We start from the raw sequence: 20,453 nt of genomic DNA on the forward strand, positions 1-20,453 counted from the left end.
AGACTGCCAGTAACCCCGGACGCCGATCGCAGACCCTTGATCTGATGATCTGATCTGATACGTCAACTCGCAAGTCCCGTCATGGTTTCAACCCTGAAACACTGTCAATCCCAACATCTTGTATGGGGTGGAAGAGATCTTCAGGGTACATTTTTACCATATGAAACTAAGGGTTTCAGTATGACTGGGCTGGACCTTTCAGAATAGTTCGCCGTAGAGCACATACTCCGCGTCTGACATTCTCCGCAATCCTCACGCCCCTTTGTACTCCGTGGCCTATAGATTACTTCCTGGACGCGACAGCATTGAGCATGTTCCAGCGGAATCCCCATTTCTGAATTATTCCCCGCCTCCTTCAATGTTCCCACCACATTCAGATATTCTACTGATACTATAAGTCCATCCTTTCACCCGTCACTGCAATGCATTCAATACAATCATTCACTATCATAACCTAGTTTATACCATCCAACAATCTTCTCCATCTTTTTATCTTTCTGCCTTTTCAACTTGCAATTTCGACATGTGGTCCATCACTCTAACAACCACCCTCCTCCTCGCCCTCTCAGCCGCAACTCCCCTTCCAGGCAGAAAATTCTCTCTCCTCAAACACCTCAAACAGGAAACCACTCTCACCGAAGCCCAAATCATCGCTATCGCTCCTACTTCTGAAACGTGTGACAATCCTCCCGCTGAAGGCGAATGCGCCACAGCTCAACAAGCCGCCAAGTATTCATCGCAAGCTTTCGATGACTACCAAGTTACTTCCAAAGCGGAACAGGCTGCTGTTATCAGTCTGATGGCATTTGAAAGTGGTGATTTCAAGTACAATAAGAATCATTTCCCTGGCACGCCGGGACAGGGTAGTAAGTTTCATTTTGATTCTGATATGATACATATGTCTTACTAACGAATTTCTTCTACTAGCTCGCAATATGCAATCTCCGGCGTTTAACAAGAAATATGCCAATTCTATCTCTGCGCTGAAGGATCAGATTCCGGCGGTTGCTGATAGTCCGGCTGATTTGTTGGATCTTCTGAGGGGGGATGAGACGTATGATTTCGGTTCTGGGGCTTGGTTCCTTACTACACAGTGCTCGAAGGATGTGCGCACTGCTTTGCAGGGTGGGGATGAGAGTGGGTGGCAGAGATATATTAGCGAGTGTGTTGGAACTTCGGTCACTGATGCGAGGAAGGAGTACTGGCAGAGGGCTGTGAAGGCTCTTGGCTCGGAATGATTTTGATTATGGGTTGGGGTCGTTATGGAGTTGCTTGTGTTGAAGGGTTATTGTTTTTTGTCAGAGCTGGTCTTTGATGGCGTTTTAGTATTGTCGTGTCAGTGCTTCTGATTTTGCTGAGTTATGGTCAACGATATTCAGATACGGATCTTTCAAGTCAATGTATCATGAACAGTAGAGAACATACCAATTCAAGGATTAGTTAGATCAACGTAATCATAACCGGTATCTCGTTACACCATAACCTCATCTATGCCAACTTTTGGAGTAACTACTAGTATTTACAACATGACCAGCTTACAGTACACCCTTGGTGCTAACAATATCACCCGCACCAACCTCACCAGCAACTCTCCGCGTACAAGCAGTCCGCATCGCAACAGCCAACGCCTTAAACGCAGCCTCCGCACGGTGGTGATCGTTATCTCCATAGGTACATCCAATGTGCAAAGTAACATCAGCAGCCTGCGCGAAACTCTGCAAACCGTGTGTGATCATCTCAGTGCTCAAAGCACCGATCTTCTCGCGCTTGAAGCCAAGGTCAATCACAGCCCACGGACGGCTGGAGAGATCAATAACAGCCCAGGCAAGAGCCTCATCGAGAGGCGCATCTCCACGACCAAATCGGGTAAGCGATTGGCGGGCACCGAGGGCTTTGGTAAATGCTGTGCCGAGGGCGAGGAAAGTATCTTCTGTTGTGTGGTGATCGTCGACTAGAATCGGAATTGGTTAGTGAATTATTATGAAAGTGGACTGATAGGTTTGCATAGATTGGTTGGGAAGTTCATACTGTAAAGATCACCCTTAGCCCGCACTGCTAAACTCCATCCTGAGTGCTTAGCCAGAGCGTGTAGCATGTGGTCCAAGAACCCAATTCCAGTAGAGATGGTGATCTGCTGGGTTGGGGTGAATTGGGTCGCATGGCTAGAGTCTTTCTCGGGCACAATGCCCTTCTTGGCTGCCTCGGCTTCTTGGGGGTCTGTCGGGGCGGCGAAGTGGGTGGTGGGTTCGTAAGGTGGGAGGACTCCACCATCCAGGGAGATTGAGACCTGGATCTTGGTCTCGTTGGTGACCCGTGAAACAACGGCGGTACGAGCAGAGAGAGACATGGTGGGCGATCGAAAGAGTCAAGGTGGTGTGTATGGGACTCGGGATCTGATTTGATTTGATTTGAGGCTGATAATCCAATTTCTGCTTTATCTGAGTCGCTATCGGGAGAATTGTTGATCCGTTGGCGTCATTTCGGGAATTCGGGATTTGCATTGAAGCTTCAACACTGGCTGGTCCAGAAATTGGAACATTTACTCACGATAATTTTACTTAGCTTCTCCTCTCAAGTGCAGAGTATTGCTTTGGACATAAGGTTGTCTAAGTATATGCTCCAGGGTGTCGTTCTCGGTTCCCCACATCCGGAGCTCAACGATACACATCTTCCTCAAACACCTTGCATTTCATTGATATTGGCATAAACTCAATTGCAGCCATTATGCCACCTCCTTCAAATCAACGAGCCGATATTGAGCCCCCGGAGGAAATTACCTCGGTGGCTGCTCAAGGCTTTATGACCGGTGTTTTTCGTGTATGTATATGTCGGGATTCAAAAGCAAACCCCAAACTAACGAACGACTTTCACCGTTTGCTTTTTCCAGTTTGGTTCCGTCTCCATCCTGGCCCATATGATCTTCAGTCTCCCACATCCTTTCATCTTCTCCTCGCCAGCTCCCCCAGCTCCCCCAGCCACTAGTACACACCAACCTCGTCGTCAATCGCCTTTCTCCAAAGAGTATATCCGCTCACGTCTCTTACACCGACCAATCGAGGGGTTCTCGGAATGGATCTCACCGACAGCCCGTGTTTACCGGGGTCTCACACCGCAATTTAAAGTCTTCCTGCAGATGGCGGCCATGATTCTTGGCGGCTGTATTTGGGCGGAACGCCGAGTGTCCGAGTATATTGACCTCATTAGACAAATCAAACGGGCGGAGAGACGAGCGGCGGAGTATCCATCAAGCACCCGTCCGTAATGTATCTGCATGAAGGTTTTGGATCGATCGCCTTCAAAAGACTTTCGATGGTTTACTTTTACTTTTTCTGCTATTCCTTTCTCTTTTTCTTTTTCTTATAAAACTTATAACGATCAACTCCCTGTGACGCAACGGATGGATATGTTGGGGCTGAGTGGATTTATACTGGATCCGCCAATTCCCTTTGTTCCGGGAACAGCCAAGCTTCTTTGGTGGCGTTGTCGATCTTATTAGGATCAGCCTATATCTGCATTAATACAGTATGTTTTATCGGATGGTGGGTTTTTCCCGTCAAGTTTTACTGTACCTGGAGCACCGTGGAGCTCGAGTTTGTCGATCACGGAGTGGAGACTTGAGCCCAGATAGATCTTCTCCATTATAATTCTTTTTTGTAAGGAGACTAGCCTAACGCTGTCGGTAGTGTTGAATCCCTGCCGACGCATAAGATAAGTGGAGTACGCCTACGTGGCCTAGATGTATGTATTCGTTTTCGTACAATGTACACTTAAAAGCCGCGTCAACATAGATATAAACCTAGAGAAGAGAAAGATTGATTTAAATATCGTTTACGTAGAATTTAGAATTTTTTTTAAAAACACAGAAATGAGAAATGGAAGGAGAAGAATTCAATCTTCAATCGAACTGGTTGATAATGAATGAAAAATCCTGAAACATGTTTTGGTACCTGGAACTGTTTCCGTCCATTCTCTCCTTTCCCTCATTCTCTACCTTTCTCCCTCAACTGTCATTCGTTGGACTCATTAAATTGAATCTTTTTTTCTTACTATTTTTTACTTTAACTGTTTGCGTTCAGGCCTTCACTTCTCGAAACCTTGAAAACCAGGGTCTTTACGCTCGTAACTCTTCTTTTCAAACTGATCGGCAAATCTGACCTCATTACCCCGACCCTGAGAACAACGTCGCTTATCGGATTGATCAATTGATCACCATCGTTTTTGGTTGTTGACTTGTTTTGCGATAGCTCCGGATTCCCCCCCTTCCGGCGAACCTTTTCCCCCGGTGCAACCATCCATTTCACTCTCGCCACATTAGTGACAGCTGCCACTCTTGGGTCTTCCTTCAAAGAAAAAGCTCCGGATCCGCTTTGAGGGGGTCCCTGCTTGCTCCCTTAGCATTTTACCTTTCAATTGCTTCCCATGGCGCCGTAAAGACCTCATGTACGTTGCCTGTCCCCCGTCTCCTCTCCCCGCTTTCCCAACCATCAACAACAAACAGCTCGGGGTTCACTACCCTTTACGTCTCTAGCCACATGCTCTCCACTTGGAGCACCTCTCGTTTTCCGTACTAATGTCGTCGTTAGTGTGAAGGACGAAGGGTCGTCGATGAGATAAGCTAATTCCTCTCCACCTTCGCGCCATTCCCGAATCGTGCAACTCGCTTCTCGACGTGATCTCCCTACACACACCCCAGTCATGGCAGAATTCCTTGGCAAAAAACAGCGAAGGAAGAGCCTCAGCGTGTTCAGTTCAACATCCACAGCCTCGCCGCTGCCTCGGCCTCCCCATATTCGAACACCCTCTGATGACACCCTCATCAGAGATAAGAAAGCCCGCCGCAACTCGGGGTTCTTTGGCCGGCCCCAAAGCCCCAGTAGGAAGACCAGCGGCCCCAATGTACTGCGTCGCCCAGGAACGGCGAGCGCGGAAGTCGCCGCCTGGTCTGCGGCCATGGCCTCCGCACCCACGCTGGAGATTCCTCACCCTCGCCGAAAATCATTACAGAAGAAACGAACCTCGGTCTTTGGTTCGTTAAAGTCGCTGCACTCGTTAGAAGATGACGACCCACTCAGCGCCTCTGTCGGCTCGGTCGACGAGCACAGCACCTCCAGCCCCCGCAATTTGATTTGTTCTTCAGCGATCCTTCACTATGGTGAAATCCAGACGACCGGGGCCATGTGGAAGCGGAAGAGTCAATACCTTGTGTTGACGGATACGCATTTGGTACGCTTTAAGAATCAGAGCAAGGCCGCCGATGCTTTCCCCTCAATCCCACCTACATATAATTCCCGTGCTCCGGCATCGCACCGCCAGTCCATGGCCTCTATCAGTTCATTGCAGGACATGCAACTGATGGTCTCCACGGAAGCATCAGCCGGTATTCCGCTGAACAGCATCATTGCAGTGTACATGCTCGAAGATGCACGGCTATCCCCCACGGTCGAGGTGGCCTACCTGGATGAGCGCACGCACAAAGCGTCTTTGATCCAAATGCAAACCCCTGATCAACAGGAATTGAATCTTTGGATGGTGGGTATTCGCCAGGCCGCACAGTTGGCCCGGTCAAACGATCCGCTGCCGTTCGATCGTGGTGCGGTGGAGTATGTAACCAAGATGCTGGAACACGAACGAGATTACGATCCGGCCACTTTCCGAATGTTCCGCGTGATACAGATTGCGTCAAGCAAGTCACCGACCCGTTCATCCTCGGAGGACCTGACCAAATTGTCTCCGACGGGCTGTTACTTAGTTATTGGATCGCATAAGGCCCATCTGATCCCTATGCAGAAGGCTGTCAATAAGTCTTCCGTGGTATCCTTGTCGGATATTGAGACGGTCACCTCATTTGGTCTTATGAACTTAACAGGCTTATCTATGGAATATGGGGATGATAGTTTACATTTGACATTCCGGTAAGAAATCAAAGTTGCTTGGTGGTTTCAACGACACTCGCTAACACTAGTCAGGGTCCCCTTGCGGAAATCGTTCAATGTATTCTTGGCTTCGGTACACTCCGTGGAGGTAGCTTGTTGGATCCGGCAACATACCGAGTTCCTGCGCCCGCTGTGGACAAGGCAACCTTACGACTTTGTTGTCCCACCCGATCTGCACAACGCCGAAAATTTCCCTCAGGTCCCTCTAGACGAAGACTATGGCTGTTTTGATCGCACGCTGGTGGCCTACTCCGCTAGTTATGACGTGGATACCTCAAACATTCGCTACACGATTGACTTGGCATGCGAAGACGCCCCTTGCTTCCGCCTTCTCCGGCCAGCCTTGGACGCAGTGACCAAAAAGGCAAAAAATTATAGCGCCTTAGAGCTGATTGCGGTCATGCGTGCGCTGCGATATAACGAGTCGTTTCGGTCGATCTCCTTTCGCGGTATCAACCTGGATGCAATCCAGGGCATCCGCGATCTTCATGGTGTGGACCCTGATGTTCATCTTGATAGGTCTGGATCACTGGTGAATATCCCCGGTCAAGGAAGTCTGAGCGTTCTCTCACAGGAGGTGCGAGCATTGGCGCTGAAAAGTACCTGGCTTCGTCGACTGGACTTTGCTTACTGCCTCACCCGGACCCCGACGCTGGACAAGGGCAGCCGAGATCCAGGCTGTGGGATCCCCGAGGCAATCTTCCCGGTTTGTCGGCGCGGGATGACCAATGTCGACTGGGTGGTCTTGAATGGTATCAAGCTCGGCGAATCGGATCTGGATTATCTGGTTGACGCGGCTTCGCAGAGCCAAAGCCACCTGCGAGCATTGGAGGTTGGAGACTGCGGACTATCCGTCCACGACTTGGATCTTTTACTGTCGACCCTGGTGGCTCAGGAAACAACGCTTGAGGCGATTAATATTTCTGGCGTACAAGGCCGCTTGAACCCGGATGTGCTGCAACAGTACATTGGCTACTTTGGGCAGATTCGGAAGATCAACCTTTCACGCATCTCACGCACATCCGGTTCCGATCCGTTGATTACGGCAGAAATGCTGTTTAACTGGCAGCTTGAAGAGCTGATTCTCAGCCGCACGGCAGTCAACCGTGAAACTGTCGATTCCATTGCTACTTACCTAGCAAGTGACCGTTCACATAATCTTAGGATGCTTCGACTGGATCAGTGTGGCCTTAGCGGGGAGGATGTTGCTATGTTCATGCACTCCATGTCTGCTGGATCAGACGCCCCGCGAAGTCTTCATTTGCATGTCAATGAAAACAGGCTTGACAATGGCTGCTCGTACCTCTTTGACGCCATTGCGAAAAACATGACCCCATCTCATCTTTCGATGCAAATGATTGACTTCAAAAAGGAAGACCACTTTCGACAACTCGTCGATGCTGTCCGAAAGAACACAACAATTAAGTACTTGGATATCTCTAAGGCTTCGCTTCCCTACGATGCAGGCCCTGAGACTTGCAAGGCATTGCAGCTCATGTTCGAGCAAAATGACACTCTTGAGGCTCTCGATATTAGTGGCGAGAGTGCGCACCTCGATGTTGCCCGGTTTGGTATTGGACTCAATCTGGCATTGACCGGCTTGAAGAAGAACACATCTTTAAAGGTTCTCCGTATTGAGCATCAGAAGCTGGGTCTTCAGGGTGCCAATACGTTGGCGTCCGTTCTAGAGGAGAACGAGTCATTACGCGAGGTGCACTGCGAGAACAATGATATCAACCTGCAATCCTTTACGGTATTGGTTAACGGACTCCAAGGAAACCGTACATTGTTGAGTCTGTCCTCCATGGAGCGGGATCGGGCTTTGTCACTTGACAGAGTGCGCCGAGAGGTTGATAGTGTCCGTTGGGATCCTAGTCTAGTTCAAAGCTCCACAGCAAACTCCATCCGTCGCTCCCTTCATGCAGCAATGGGAGTCCGATCTAGTGGATCTAGTGGTCATCGTTTGACCAAGCCACCACCAGCGCATTCTCCAACGTCATCTTTGGATGCCTCCGCTTTTGCAAGTCAAAATGTTGACTTGGTATTGTTATCACTACAGCGCAAGTGGTCAGGTGAAGTTCAGCGTTTGGACCGATATCTCGCCCGGAATTACAACGTTTCTCAGGGAATTGCGGACTCGGACATCGATGATAGTGCGAGTGATGGACGACCTGCAACCGCAGCAAGCCTTGGTACCATGTTGGATAATCTAAAGTTCGAGGTGGCTGTATCGACTGATGAAGTACATGCCTCCCCTCCCGAGGAGCCCCCGCTGTCGATCCAAGTCACTCTAGAAAAGCCGACGCCTCCTCCCAAAGTCAGGCCGCGGAAACTGTCAGCCAAAACCAGCCGAATGAAGAGCGAGCCCGATCTCCGACCTCATACTGCCCGTGCCCAGATCTACACCGCCGAATACGGCTCTAGCCCTTCCTCTCGACTGGCTTACCCTGTTCCTGCCCTACCCAAGGCAATTCCAAAAGCGAGCAGTGTTCGCAGTGCGCGCAGCTCCAGCACAGTCTCAACCAATGCTGGTAGCGCGCGCAGCACCTACGGCATAGCCTCGTCTACCCTGAGAGGTTTCCTCACAGGCAGTGCCTCAAAGGAACGTCGCCGGGTAGAGTCGATACGCCCTGTTTGTGTCTCAAATGACAAACCCCCACAGCTGGACTGGTCACCACCCAAGTTGGACTTGCAGGAGCTCGAGTAGCTTTGACGCTTATAGGGCTGTACATATTATGTACAGATATTGAGCATACCTGCTCTTTCCTCCCACCCTCTTTCTCTTACCATTTCTCCACGAGTCATATATAGGGTTCTCGTTTCCCGTGACTCTTTTGTCCTTCACTTCATACCCCTTCAGACCACACCAACTGGTACTTCTCACGCTTTTGATCCTCGTTTTTGATCATATTTACCCGGCGTTCGGCACCTCTGAACAATTTTCTTGGACGTTTTCCAAGACCTCTCGCCTTATCCCTTTCATATTACCTTGATTTTTATTTAAAAGCCCTACCCTATTTGAAGAAATCCCCAAACATGGCGCCCCGCATATTCTGGTTTGGTTACGGTGGACTTGGTGTGGTTACCAGGTCATCTCAGGCGTCTAGCATCAAGGAGCAACGGTGTTTTCTTTTCTTTGCTTTTTCCCTTTTTCCCTATTATTCTGTTGGATTGGTCCATATGAGCCTTAAATGTGATTGAGAAGTACGAATGCGCTCTGCCTGTTTTTATAAACATCTGTGGTTCTAAGTTTTATTTGTGGAATGGGTAATCGTTAATCAGGATAGAAGTGTATAGTGCCAATCTGATGAGATTTTTACCAAAGATCATAGGGGCAAAGTGATACCGGACGAATCGTGACCATGCCCAGTACTATGTATGGAATGCACCTCTCGTCCATTAAGTTCCAAAGACTACAGTCGTTGAAAGTCGTTGTGACCTACCCGCAATGTAGCCCGGAATGGTTTCCTCGATTGCCTGACTTGATATCCGAATTTAACTCGGATTGATGAAGTTGAGAGGTGTCCATCTTCGTCTGAACCGCAGTAGCCCGAAGAAAAGACAATATTGAGACATGGAGAGGCAGTTTCACAGGTTTATTGTCAGGTCGACTCCTTGATCTCCGGAGATCAGGCCAGGTGATAGGATTACAATGTACCACACATGAGTCCGAACACTGATGCAATTTAAAGTGATCTGCCTCAATATTCAAATATCCGTACAGATTATAAGAGAAAAAGAACAAATACAATTCCCACAGGTGGCCATATACCTAATTGACTTTCCAAAATCACAACCTTATAAATAGCAATTGAGTAATTATCAGGAAATATATTTAGAGAGCGGTGTAAAAAAGACCAAGGCCAGCGCCATCGTCGATGTAAGCTTAATCTTAATCAGTTGGGAACAAGAGGAAAATCATAACAAAGATATGAGCTCCATTATGTACTAATGTTGACCTCCAACACTACTAGACAACTGATAAATCCCCTTATATCCCTCAACTTCCCTCCCCATCTCCTCAAACACAATCTGTGCAAGCTTACTACCCCTATACAGCACAATCCCATACGGATTCTTAACATCCATCAAACACCCCATCACACCCTCATACCCAGCATCAACAACCCCAGAAGAGATATCCACCCCAGATCTCCACAGTGATGATCGAGGAAACACACTCGCCATGCAATTTAACGGGATTTTAACCGTTTCGTTGAATTCCACCAGGTATGCTCCTGGCTGGAGTGTGATTGTTTCGTTGAATGGCAGGCTGGATACTTTGGCTGGCTTGCGCTTGGTGTTGTCAAAGTCTAGAATTGCGGCGGAATTCCACTTCGATATCTTATTGAGAGTTAGATCAATCCCGCATGGTTGTTGTTGGGCTAGCCGGATATTGCGGACTAGGTTGCGAGATGCGATTTCGAGGCCAGGGAGGATCATATTGGTGGTTTCCAAGGTTTGGTAGGGGGAAGAGACTGTAGGGGGTAAATTTGAAATCACTTTCTTTTGCCGGGTTATATGCAGGTGTTTACAGGGGTATTCAATATTGTACATTTTAAACTAACAACCGACCAGAACCGCCGCCCAATGGAAAATCAACTAATATACATGGGAAATACTTGCCCAGTGAACCCCAATTCCTCTTAATTCTCCTCCGTGTAAACGATTGTACCAGCCTGTTCATCAAGCTCATTCTCTGCTGTACGGTACTTCCGGCCATCCCGGCTGATCTGTCGCAGCTTTCGCATGTAGATGTTATTCACAACGCCTTGGGTATCCTCGCCTGAGACTAACAGGCTGGTCTTGCGTCGGTTCTGGACCTGCTTGTATATTCTTGAGGTCTGCTTGGGCGACAGCTCTCGGAGCTCGTACTCAAGTTTCCATTCGTCCGTCTCGGTGAAATTCATGGGTCGTTCAACAACCTTGTTGTTGACCCAGTTCTTGGTTGTCAATGCCATGGCGAAGAGCTCTTTGCCTGCAGTTTGCTCCTTCTCCCCCTTGAAGGTTGGGTCTGGTGGTGTGGCCGAGTCGTAAACGACGGATTCAGGCTCCTCCGCTGTGTTGGGGGTGGGGTTTTCTCCCGGTTCCATCGGGGTGATGGGTTCCTTCGGCGTGGGGTTCAAGAGACTTTCTTGGTATGCTTCAATGTCTGCTGCATTCTTGGTTTGGATCTCTTTGATCTCTTCCTGAGTGACGGGTTCGGCAAAGATGTACATGAATGGTACCAGAGCATCCCGGGTCTCAAAGTGGAAACGCAGGGATTGTTTGGGGAAGCGCTCGGTAGCTTTGTCAAGAATCTCTTGCCACATTTGCAGACTCAGCTGGAACTCGGCATCTCCTAGCGCGGTGTTCGACTGACCATGCAGTGCCTGGTCCATTTCGGGAAGACTGATGTACTGGAAACCGAAGATGCGCTCGACATTGTGGTGTGCCACAAAGATACCGTCCATGCGGCCAACGCGCACTTGCAACGAGTATTTCAAAAATGCGGCCCGAATCATGTCGAAGTATTCGCGTTCGTACGACTCATACTCACCAAATCGGCCCTTGATCTCGTAGCCAAGTCCGTTTTGAAAGTTCCTTGCGTCCATGCGGATTGAGACTACCGCTCGTGTCTTGAGATCAAACATTCCAGTTCCAGGTAACCGAGGGTCGTAGGCATCGAGCTGCGAACGCATAACGAAATTACCGACAGTGGAGTAGTGGTACGATTCTGGGATCGCCGCTTCCTCCTCAACTGAGATCTTGTTCTCGCTGGACCGTCGGTAGCGCTCAAACTCCTCCTTGGGCATAGTGAGTAACTTCTCCATGGACTTGCCCAGATTCATGAGGATATTGGCTGAGTCAAACTCCTTGTCCGCATCAATGGCGTACACGCCATCCTGGTAGTGAAGAAACATGGCAGCTGGAGCGCGGAGCAGACGAGTAAAACTGCGCAACTTGTCGGGAAATCCCTGAGAAATTGTGCGAGTATCGATAGGTCTCCAACTGGAAAGCAAATAGTGGAAGTGTGAAAGAACCGAAGTCATGCTTGATGAGGATCCCAGGTATTTCTTCTTATTCTCAACGGCAACGTCGCGAAGGGCTGTATCTTTTGACGAAGTGATATAGTCTTTGAGAGTATTGAAGTCGAATTCTGTAACTGGCATGATCTGACTTAGGTAGGGGTCGAAGTTGTAGACGCGGGATCGAGGGTCTCGTAATTGATAAACACCAGGGCTATGCGGCGTTAGGATACCGGTCTAATCAACGAAACTTGGGAAGATATGGTCTTACTTGAAGAGAACTCGATCGAGGCCGAATGAAAGGCGAGGAACGGGGGCTGTAGGGATGTCCAATGCTGCGCAACGTTAATTTTCGCTCAACTCAGCCTCCGAGATCCAGACTCACCTTTGACACTCTCCGGGGAAAGTGTTCCAGTATGCGTTTTGGAGACAAATGCATGGAGCTGCACAAGTTCCTCATTGTTTTTCGGTCTCTGTTTCGATCTGCCATTTCCCCCCGGTCTAACATTCGCTCCCAGTAATTGTCTCACTTGAGCGACTCCACGGGAAGGTCTGGAAGATGTGCTTGACTGGTGTGGCTTTTTCTCCTTTGGCTGATCGTCTGCCTTTGGTTCGCCTTCTGTCTCTTCGTTCGTGGAGTTCGATTTTTTCGGAGGGTATTTAGCGGACTTCTTTTTACCCTTGGTTTTCGATTTAGCAGCCTGTGAAGATCTCCTGTTAGTTGTGATAACGGCCATAGATGAAGATCCACATTGATACGAACTTTCTTCTCCAAGTCTGCTGTAGGAACCTCAATCACCGGGTTGGATGGGACGTCTGCATTGCTCAATTCTGGCTTATCTCCGCTCGTGGAGCGCAGCATAGGCGTGAAGTGGAATCGGCGCAGAGTAGATGGCGCGCCATATCGGCGAGATAGGCAGGATAAGCAAACATGGTCTCGAACAGGGTCTGCGACCGCCCGGAAAGAAGCCCGAAGCATACAGGCTAATTTATGACGAAAATGACATAAAAAACAAGAAAATTGGACGTTTGGAATAAGGGGGATTGTAGGGACTTTGTTGGATGAACCTGGCGCGTTCTTTTTTTCTGCTGACCGATTCCGCCTTATGTCACTGACACCTGAGGCATGCAATCTCTATTCCATTCATCTCGAATGTGCATAAATCAGATTATAGGGGAAATAGAGGGGGAAAGGAGGGGAAATAAAGAAACTACCAGTTGTTCATAGCCTAGAGTCAATTGTAACTGGTGGCCTCGACTATCTCAAATCCTTCATATATCGTCATGTTCTCATACTCAAGTCTCGATTATTATGCAATTTGTACAAGATCGGTCTCTCTGAAAACGAAATCATTCTTTAAATTGTTAGCATCGAAAATATAATGCCATTTTAATACCATTCCTCGTACCTAGTAGGCATATATTCTGGGAAATTGAATCCCAAGGTACCTGCAGCGGCTAAAAGTAAGTTTATCGCAGGGCGGAGAAACTTCGCCGCCGGCAGAAAAAAAAGTATTCAGCAAAGAGTCACACTTTTGACTGATCATCAACTATCCCCGCAGTTGTTTCTCAGGTCTCTGAAGAGGTGAGTCTATGGTGATTCTTTTTGTCTTCTATCATCCAGTTTATTCATACTCTTTTTGTCCCTTCCAACTTCATCTCTCCTCTCTCAATTCCCTTCCCACTTGGAGGGGTATTAACCCCGCGGTGGGCTCCCACAGTTCGCTAATTCCTCAATAGTCAGTCGAGACACTGCTGTCACAATGGCCCAAGAACAATTGCGCATTCTTATTGTCGGCAATGGTGGCCGTGAGCATGCTTTCGCTTGGAAGCTGAGCCAGTCGCCTCTTGTCGACATTGTGTATGTCGCTCCCGGAAACGGTGGTACTGGTCTGGCCTCCAGCAAGATCACCAATGCCAATGTCAAGGGCGACGATTACCCCGGCTTGGTTGCATTTGCCCAGAAGAACGGTGTCAACCTGGTGGTCCCCGGCCCCGAGGCACCTCTGGTGGACGGCATTCAAGGATATTTCCAGGCTGGTAAGTTTGATTCGATTTCTTTCAATCGAGTGCTGGCTAACATGTTCTCGTTCAATTAGTCGGCATCCGATGCTTTGGACCTTCCAAGGCCGCTGCCCGCATGGAGGGCTCCAAGACCTTCTCCAAGGACTTCATGCAGCGCCACAACATCCCCACTGCCGCCTTTGGAAACTTCTCCGACTACGAATCCGCTTGTCGCTACCTCGACTCTGTATCACACAACGTCGTGATTAAGGCTTCGGGATTGGCTGGTGGTAAGGGTGTCGCCCTTCCCACTACCAAGAAGGAGGCTCACCAGGCTCTGCGGGAGATGATGCTGGACCACCAGTTCGGCGCCGCTGGTGACGAGGTGGTGATTGAGGAGTACCTGGAGGGAGATGAGCTGAGCATCCTCACCTTCAGTGATGGTTACACCATTCGTTCTCTTCCCCCTGCGCAGGATCACAAGCGCATCTTCGATGGTGACAAGGGCCCTAACACTGGCGGCATGGGCTGCTATGCCCCCACCCGTATTGCGCCCAAGGAGGTTCGGGACGAGATTGACCGGACCATCATCCAGCCATCCATTGACGGCATGCGTAAAGATGGTTTCCCCTTCGTTGGTATCCTGTTCACCGGTCTGATGATGACCAAGGACGGTCCTAAGGTCCTTGAGTACAACGTCCGTGGTGGAGACCCCGAGACTCAGACCCTCCTGCCTCTTCTGAGCGAGGACACCGATCTTGCACAAATCATGGTCGCCTGTACCGAGCACTGGTTGGACGGTGTCTCCATCAAGGTGGAGCCCAAGTTCTCTACTACCGTCATCGGTGTTGCTGGCGGCTACCCTGGCTCGTATGCCAAGGGTACTCCCATTACCCTGGACCCTGCTCCCGAGGGCACCATCATCTTCCACGCTGGCACTACCCTGTCTGGTAAAGAGCTCCAGACTTCAGGTGGCCGTGTGATCGCTGCCACCGCCACTGCCTCAACCCTTGAAGAGGCTGTCAAGAAGAGCTACGAGGGTATCTCCACCATCCACTTTGATGGCATGTTCTACCGTAAGGACATTGCGCACCGCGCATTCCGCCAGACCGCCGACACCTCGTTGACCTACGCTGCCGCCGGTGTGTCCATTGATGCTGGTAACGAGCTGGTGAATCGCATCAAGGCCTCTGTCGGCCGCACCAAGCGTCCCGGTACTGATGCTGTCATCGGTGGCTTTGGTGGTCTCTTCTCGCTAGCTGCCGCCAACCCCGAATACCACGCCGACTCACCCACCCTCATTGGTGCCATCGATGGTGTTGGTACCAAGCTCAAGATTGCTCACTCCGTTGGCATCCACGACACCGTCGGTATTGACCTTGTGGCCATGAACGTGAACGACCTGGTCGTCCAGGGTGCTGAGCCCCTCTTCTTCCTCGACTGCTACTCTTGCGGTCACCTGGATGTGCCCACTGCCACCGCGTTCGTTACCGGTGTCGCCGACGGCTGTGTGCAAGCCGGCTGCGCTTTGATTGGTGGTGAGACCGCCGAGATGCCCGGTCTCTTCGTCGATGACTCCTACGATGCCGTCGGTGCTGCCGTTGGTGCCATTAACACCACTGGCAAATACGCTCGCCAGATCCTTCCCCACACCGACTCCATGCGTCCCGGTGATGTCCTCCTCGCCCTGGGCTCCTCCGGCCCCCACTCCAACGGTTACTCGCTCGTCCGCAAGATCGTCGAGCGTACCGGTTTGAGCTACTCTGACCCGGCTCCCTTCACCATGCCCAGCATTGAGGGTGAGGTCTCCCTCGGCCGTGCCCTTCTCACCCCGACCCGCATCTACGTCAAGTCCATCCTGAATGCGCTTGCCTCCCACCCTGATGCTATCAAGGGTCTTGCTCACATCACTGGTGGTGGTCTGGTCGAGAACGTGCCCCGCATGCTTCCCGCTACCCTGACCGCCGAGATTGACGTCCGTACCTGGGCTCAGCCTTCCGTCTTCTCCTGGCTTCAGCGTGCCGGCAACGTTTCTGCTGCCGAGATGGCTCGTGCCTTCAACTGTGGTATTGGTATGATCATCGCCGTCGATCCGGCTTCCGAGGCTGCCGTTCGCCAGTCTTTCGAGGCCAAGGGTGAATCTGTCTACAGCATTGGCCACCTTCGCGCCCGTGCTGAGGGTGAAGAGGGCTGTGTGCTGACTGGTCTGGAGTCCTGGGCATGATCTGTCCCGGATTTGAACTCCTCTTCTTTCGATGTTCTTTAGTTGATCTTTTAACGTGCTGTTTTCTTTTTTCTGCCTTTGAAAGGTAACAAAATGGATGAGTCCCGAACGACTTGTGCTACTCCTATATGATGGATGAAATGATATGTACTCCCCGAATTCTATCAATGCAAATTCTCTAGCAAATGATTCTGTCTTGACTTGCTATAGTGAAGGGGCATATGTGACGTGACCTAGGGGTTCAAAAATAAGAAACTCGTGGTCTCGTTGCTTCCCCACGGGTTCCGTCATATCGTGAAACGAGCACTGCTTGGCAGAAGTCTCATTGGTTGAGTTTATTTGCACATACCATGATAGCACCATGATCATTCGTCAAAGGGCATCATATTATCTGTCTTGGGGATATGTTCCAAGGCTTGGAGGCTAATAATAACCCTGGACTATGGGGCTGTACACAGGGGGCCTAACGCAGGTATGGTGAGATTGATATATACGCCACACTGTGGATCACCGCCAGAGATCTGCATGGATTTTTACTTAAATCTCCAATAAGTATTTCATTCCAGTTCTTCCAAGGTTTGGAGGGCCGGTCAGGCAGTTGAATGAGGCGCCCTGGAAGGCGTCCAGCTTGACCTTGAATCGACACTGTTGCACATCGATACACAGCTGATTTGCCGGATAATTAGGTGTTCAAATTTTGTTGCAAAGGAATCGATGTAACTTCGTATCAGATCCTAGACATACCTCAGATCCACACGTAACTGTTACTTTGAGCTACAAGAACATGAAGTACAAAAGGGACATTGGGACCTCGATATTATCTACATCTACAATTATCTGAACAACAATTTGGCATATCTCTTCCAATTAATCTATCAATCCCAAAGATGAAGATGAAGACTACTATCATCGGTACCGTTCTCCTGGCTGCCAGCACCCTTGCAGCCCCCACCGTGGACCTCAAACGTGCACTCCAGTCTTTGCAAATCAAGAATTTGAGTGGCAATCTGTACACCGAGACTCCTCCTACTACCAACATCATTGCTTTTGCCCTAAACGATCCAAACACCAATATCGACACTGACTGTGAGGCTGTCTGGTATGTAAAAATCCTAGATATAAAATTCTCCTTAATCTTGCTGATTAGATGATCTATAGGTCCGTAGGTCAAGCCGGAACTATGGTGTTCAACTGCTCCAACCCGGCCTACCAGGTAAATTTCCCTGATGGGATCTATAATATTGAAGACTTTGTCCTGCGAGTTACTCGTCCTGATGGAACGGCGGGTCAGAATACTGTCTCTGGTGCTGATTGGGAGTGCACAACCAGTGATGGATATCCTGAGGAGTCATGCGAGTGGGTTGGTGTTTTCAACATTGATGTGACTGCGTCTTAACCTTGTGGATGTGTATCTATCAGCTTGAGATAATCTAGATACCCACTGTATGCAAGCATCGGAACACCCATGCATTGAAAATTTAATTTTAAATTCTCCAACCACTCAATATATATTCATGGGTAGTGGAATAGTTTCAAGCTAAGGTACTGGGCAGCACTATGTAATGTTGGGATGAGCTTCATTTTACTAAATACATTTACGACACAGGAAACACAGCTCAAGCACTTGAGACAATTTGATCACAACTCATAAGGCTAGAGAAAAGAAAGGGCTAACGCGGTGCCAACTCCACATGTGCATGTACACATCCTCTACACCCGGAGGACCCGAGGGGTTTTGTAAGGAAAAGAAGCACAGGACACTCGCGACAAAGAAGCTCAATTCGTAAAATAAACAACAATAGGAAAGGGAAACAGAACGACCGACTCTATTCCACTAAAATCGAGATTTCCATTTTCAGGCTATCCGCTTGTTAATGCGAGTCCAACAACGCTTGCTATCCACCAGTGCCTCCATCCGGCCTTTTGATACACCAGAAAAGTACGAGCGAAGACGATCAACGTAGACAAGTAGCTTAGAAGCACTTGCGGTGAACAATGGAGGGACCAGACTCGTCGTACTCCTGCTTGGAGATCCACATCTGCTGGAAGGTGGACAGGGAAGCGAGAATGGAACCACCGATCCAGACGGAGTACTTGCGCTCTGGGGGAGCAATGATCTTGACCTTCATGGAAGAAGGAGCAAGAGCAGTGATCTCCTTCTGCATACGGTCGGAGATACCAGGGTACATGGTGGTACCACCAGACTGGAGTCAAGTTAGTGATCGGGGATCGGTCAAGGGAAAAGAAGAATAGAAGCACATACCATGACAATGTTACCGTACAGATCCTTACGGACATCAACATCACACTTCATGATAGAGTTGAAAGTGGTGACGTGGATACCACCGCTCTCAAGACCCAGGACGTTAGGCTGGAACAGAGCCTCGGGAGCACGGAAGCGCTCGTTACCAATGGTAATAACCTGTCCGTCGGGAAGCTCGTAGGACTTCTCGAGGCTGGAGCTCTGGGAAGCGGTCTGGATCTCCTGCTCAAAGTCAAGGGCGACGTAGCAGAGCTTCTCCTTGATGTCACGGACGATTTCACGCTCGGCAGTGGTGGAGAAAGTGTAACCACGCTCAGCCAGGATCTTCATCAGGTAGTCGGTCAAGTCACGGCCAGCCATGTCGATACGGGAAATGGCGTGGGGCAGGGAGAAACCTTCGTAGATGGGGACAACGTGGGTGACACCGTCACCGGAGTCGAGAACGATACCAGTGGTACGACCGGAGGCGTACAGGGACAAAACAGCCTGGATGGAGACGTAGAAGGCGGGGGCGTTGAAGGTCTCGAACACGATCTGGGTCATCTTCTCACGGTTCGACTTGGGGTTGATGGGAGCCTCAGTCAAGAGGATGGGGTGCTCCTCGGGTGCAACACGGAGCTCGTTGTAGAAGGTGTGGTGCCAAATCTTCTCCATGTCGTCCCAGTTGGTGACAACACCGTGCTCAATGGGGTAGCGGAGGGTAAGGATACCACGCTTGGACTGTGCCTCATCACCAACGTAGGAGTCCTTCTGACCCATACCAATCATGATACTGGATGCATGTTAGTATCATTGTTTTCCCATCTTCTTGACTGCCGAATATGGTTTGCTTTGGCAGCATTTAAAAAAGGGGAGGAGTATTTACCCATGGTGACGGGGACGACCGACAATAGACGCTATTCACAACGTTAGTGTCATTGATTTTTTTTTTCTCGAATTCAATCTTGAAAAAAACAAGGCCATGATTTTTTTTCAAGGTTGCAGCAAAACCCGTAAATACCGACGCAAGGGTTGGTGGGATGGTTTGCAAGGAGGGGGAGAGGCCTCGTTCTGTGGGGTTGGGACTTACGGAAGACAGCTCGGGGTGCGTCGTCACCGGCGAAACCGGCCTTGCACATACCCGAACTACACAGGTCGTTAGTAAAACAACCCTCATAGCATGAAATAAGACCATCTCTGCTCGTATGGGGCGCTGGAGGAAGTGTGGGCTAGCGATGGAGGCCCAATTTGCCCGGGCGGCGAATAGGGGGGGAATGATGGAATGGACCGCGACCGGGACGGTTGACGCCCCCCTCAAAACACAGCCCCCAGCTCCCCCTACGAGCAGCAATTCATCACATACCCATTGTCGATAACGAGAGCAGCGACTTCCTCTGTAAGTGAGCAAATGAGTTAGCGATAAGTTTCGAGAATGGCATGGGTTTCAAGTGATCCGAGCTGAGTAGGGACCTTGCTTGGGTCATTGAGGGGGGTAAGAGCCCAAGCGGCTGATGTGGCCACAACAAGATAAAACAGTAGTGGGGAATCACGAACCTTCCATTGTGACGGAGAAAAAGGGAGATAGATTAGAAAAGAAAAATGGAGATGAGGAGTGAAGATATAGGGAGGTGGAAAGGGAGGAAGGAGGAAGAAGGGAAGTGGAGAGGGAGGGGAGAGTTGAGAGTTTGTGATGGGTTGGGATTGGTGTGTGCGCCAATTGGTCTCGACTAAGCCCCCCAGTATCGGAGTAAATTGATCGACTTTGAACAACTTGGATACCTAAGTAGTACAAGGCAGAAATTATATCAATATAATATGAATATTGTTTTATTGTTTTATTGTTTTCCATTGAATTAATTCTCCATGTCTCGTGGGGCATTGCGTCGGGGAGCCTCCAGACCCTTTTTAGGGGGACATTCTTTGTCAGATCCGGTATTATTCCGGTTCTACGAGTAAAAAGGAGATGCCTACAGTATTGTTCATCAAAATCATCCAAAGCTTGGATATCTTGTATCCTAAACTCCCAAATCCCCCAGGCTCCG

At 49.6% G+C, this 20,453-nt stretch overlaps 9 protein-coding genes across 9 annotated transcripts; 5 read left to right on the plus strand and 4 right to left on the minus strand.

Moving 5' to 3' along the window:
• Positions 1-523: 523 nt before the first annotated feature.
• N7520_009197 (uncharacterized protein) lies at positions 524-1,238 on the plus strand (the record flags this gene model as incomplete). The annotated part of the gene is made up of 2 exons (XM_057143131.1): positions 524-866; positions 928-1,238. The coding sequence occupies 2 exons, from the start codon at positions 524-526 to the stop codon at positions 1,236-1,238; spliced, it is 654 nt and encodes a 217-aa protein (XP_056992419.1).
• Positions 1,239-1,535: 297 nt separating this feature from the next.
• Positions 1,536-2,347, minus strand: his3 (imidazoleglycerol-phosphate dehydratase HIS3; the record flags this gene model as incomplete). The annotated part of the gene is made up of 2 exons (XM_057143132.1): positions 1,536-1,951; positions 2,029-2,347. The coding sequence occupies 2 exons, from the start codon at positions 2,345-2,347 to the stop codon at positions 1,536-1,538; spliced, it is 735 nt and encodes a 244-aa protein (XP_056992420.1).
• Positions 2,348-2,724: 377 nt separating this feature from the next.
• N7520_009199 (uncharacterized protein) lies at positions 2,725-3,262 on the plus strand (the record flags this gene model as incomplete). The annotated part of the gene is made up of 2 exons (XM_057143133.1): positions 2,725-2,817; positions 2,888-3,262. 2 exons carry the CDS (start codon positions 2,725-2,727, stop codon positions 3,260-3,262), a joined length of 468 nt encoding a protein of 155 aa, XP_056992421.1.
• Positions 3,263-4,695: 1,433 nt separating this feature from the next.
• N7520_009200 (uncharacterized protein) lies at positions 4,696-8,640 on the plus strand (the record flags this gene model as incomplete). The annotated part of the gene is made up of 2 exons (XM_057143134.1): positions 4,696-5,912; positions 5,967-8,640. The coding sequence occupies 2 exons, from the start codon at positions 4,696-4,698 to the stop codon at positions 8,638-8,640; spliced, it is 3,891 nt and encodes a 1,296-aa protein (XP_056992422.1).
• Positions 8,641-9,881: 1,241 nt separating this feature from the next.
• On the minus strand, positions 9,882-10,376 carry N7520_009201 (putative dUTPase; the record flags this gene model as incomplete). The annotated part of the gene is made up of 1 exon (XM_057143135.1): positions 9,882-10,376. One exon carries the CDS (start codon positions 10,374-10,376, stop codon positions 9,882-9,884), a length of 495 nt encoding a protein of 164 aa, XP_056992423.1.
• A 203-nt stretch (positions 10,377-10,579) lies between these two features.
• On the minus strand, positions 10,580-12,803 carry N7520_009202 (Pet127 family protein; the record flags this gene model as incomplete). Its single annotated transcript, XM_057143136.1, has 4 exons — positions 10,580-12,155; positions 12,213-12,276; positions 12,327-12,642; positions 12,705-12,803. The coding sequence occupies 4 exons, from the start codon at positions 12,801-12,803 to the stop codon at positions 10,580-10,582; spliced, it is 2,055 nt and encodes a 684-aa protein (XP_056992424.1).
• A 901-nt stretch (positions 12,804-13,704) lies between these two features.
• Positions 13,705-16,169, plus strand: ade1 (bifunctional aminoimidazole ribotide synthase/glycinamide ribotide synthase; the record flags this gene model as incomplete). The annotated part of the gene is made up of 2 exons (XM_057143137.1): positions 13,705-13,981; positions 14,041-16,169. The coding sequence occupies 2 exons, from the start codon at positions 13,705-13,707 to the stop codon at positions 16,167-16,169; spliced, it is 2,406 nt and encodes an 801-aa protein (XP_056992425.1).
• An 887-nt stretch (positions 16,170-17,056) lies between these two features.
• N7520_009204 (uncharacterized protein) lies at positions 17,057-17,565 on the plus strand (the record flags this gene model as incomplete). Its single annotated transcript, XM_057143138.1, has 2 exons — positions 17,057-17,268; positions 17,328-17,565. The coding sequence occupies 2 exons, from the start codon at positions 17,057-17,059 to the stop codon at positions 17,563-17,565; spliced, it is 450 nt and encodes a 149-aa protein (XP_056992426.1).
• A 577-nt stretch (positions 17,566-18,142) lies between these two features.
• act1 (actin ACT1) lies at positions 18,143-19,972 on the minus strand (the record flags this gene model as incomplete). The annotated part of the gene is made up of 6 exons (XM_057143139.1): positions 18,143-18,373; positions 18,433-19,204; positions 19,298-19,328; positions 19,502-19,557; positions 19,775-19,805; positions 19,966-19,972. 6 exons carry the CDS (start codon positions 19,970-19,972, stop codon positions 18,143-18,145), a joined length of 1,128 nt encoding a protein of 375 aa, XP_056992427.1.
• Positions 19,973-20,453: the final 481 nt, after the last annotated feature.

Source organism: Penicillium odoratum (genome assembly GCF_028828045.1).
Source record: "Penicillium odoratum strain IBT 22623 chromosome Unknown utg000006l_segment0_segment0, whole genome shotgun sequence".
Lineage (NCBI taxonomy): Eukaryota > Fungi > Ascomycota > Eurotiomycetes > Eurotiales > Aspergillaceae > Penicillium > Penicillium odoratum.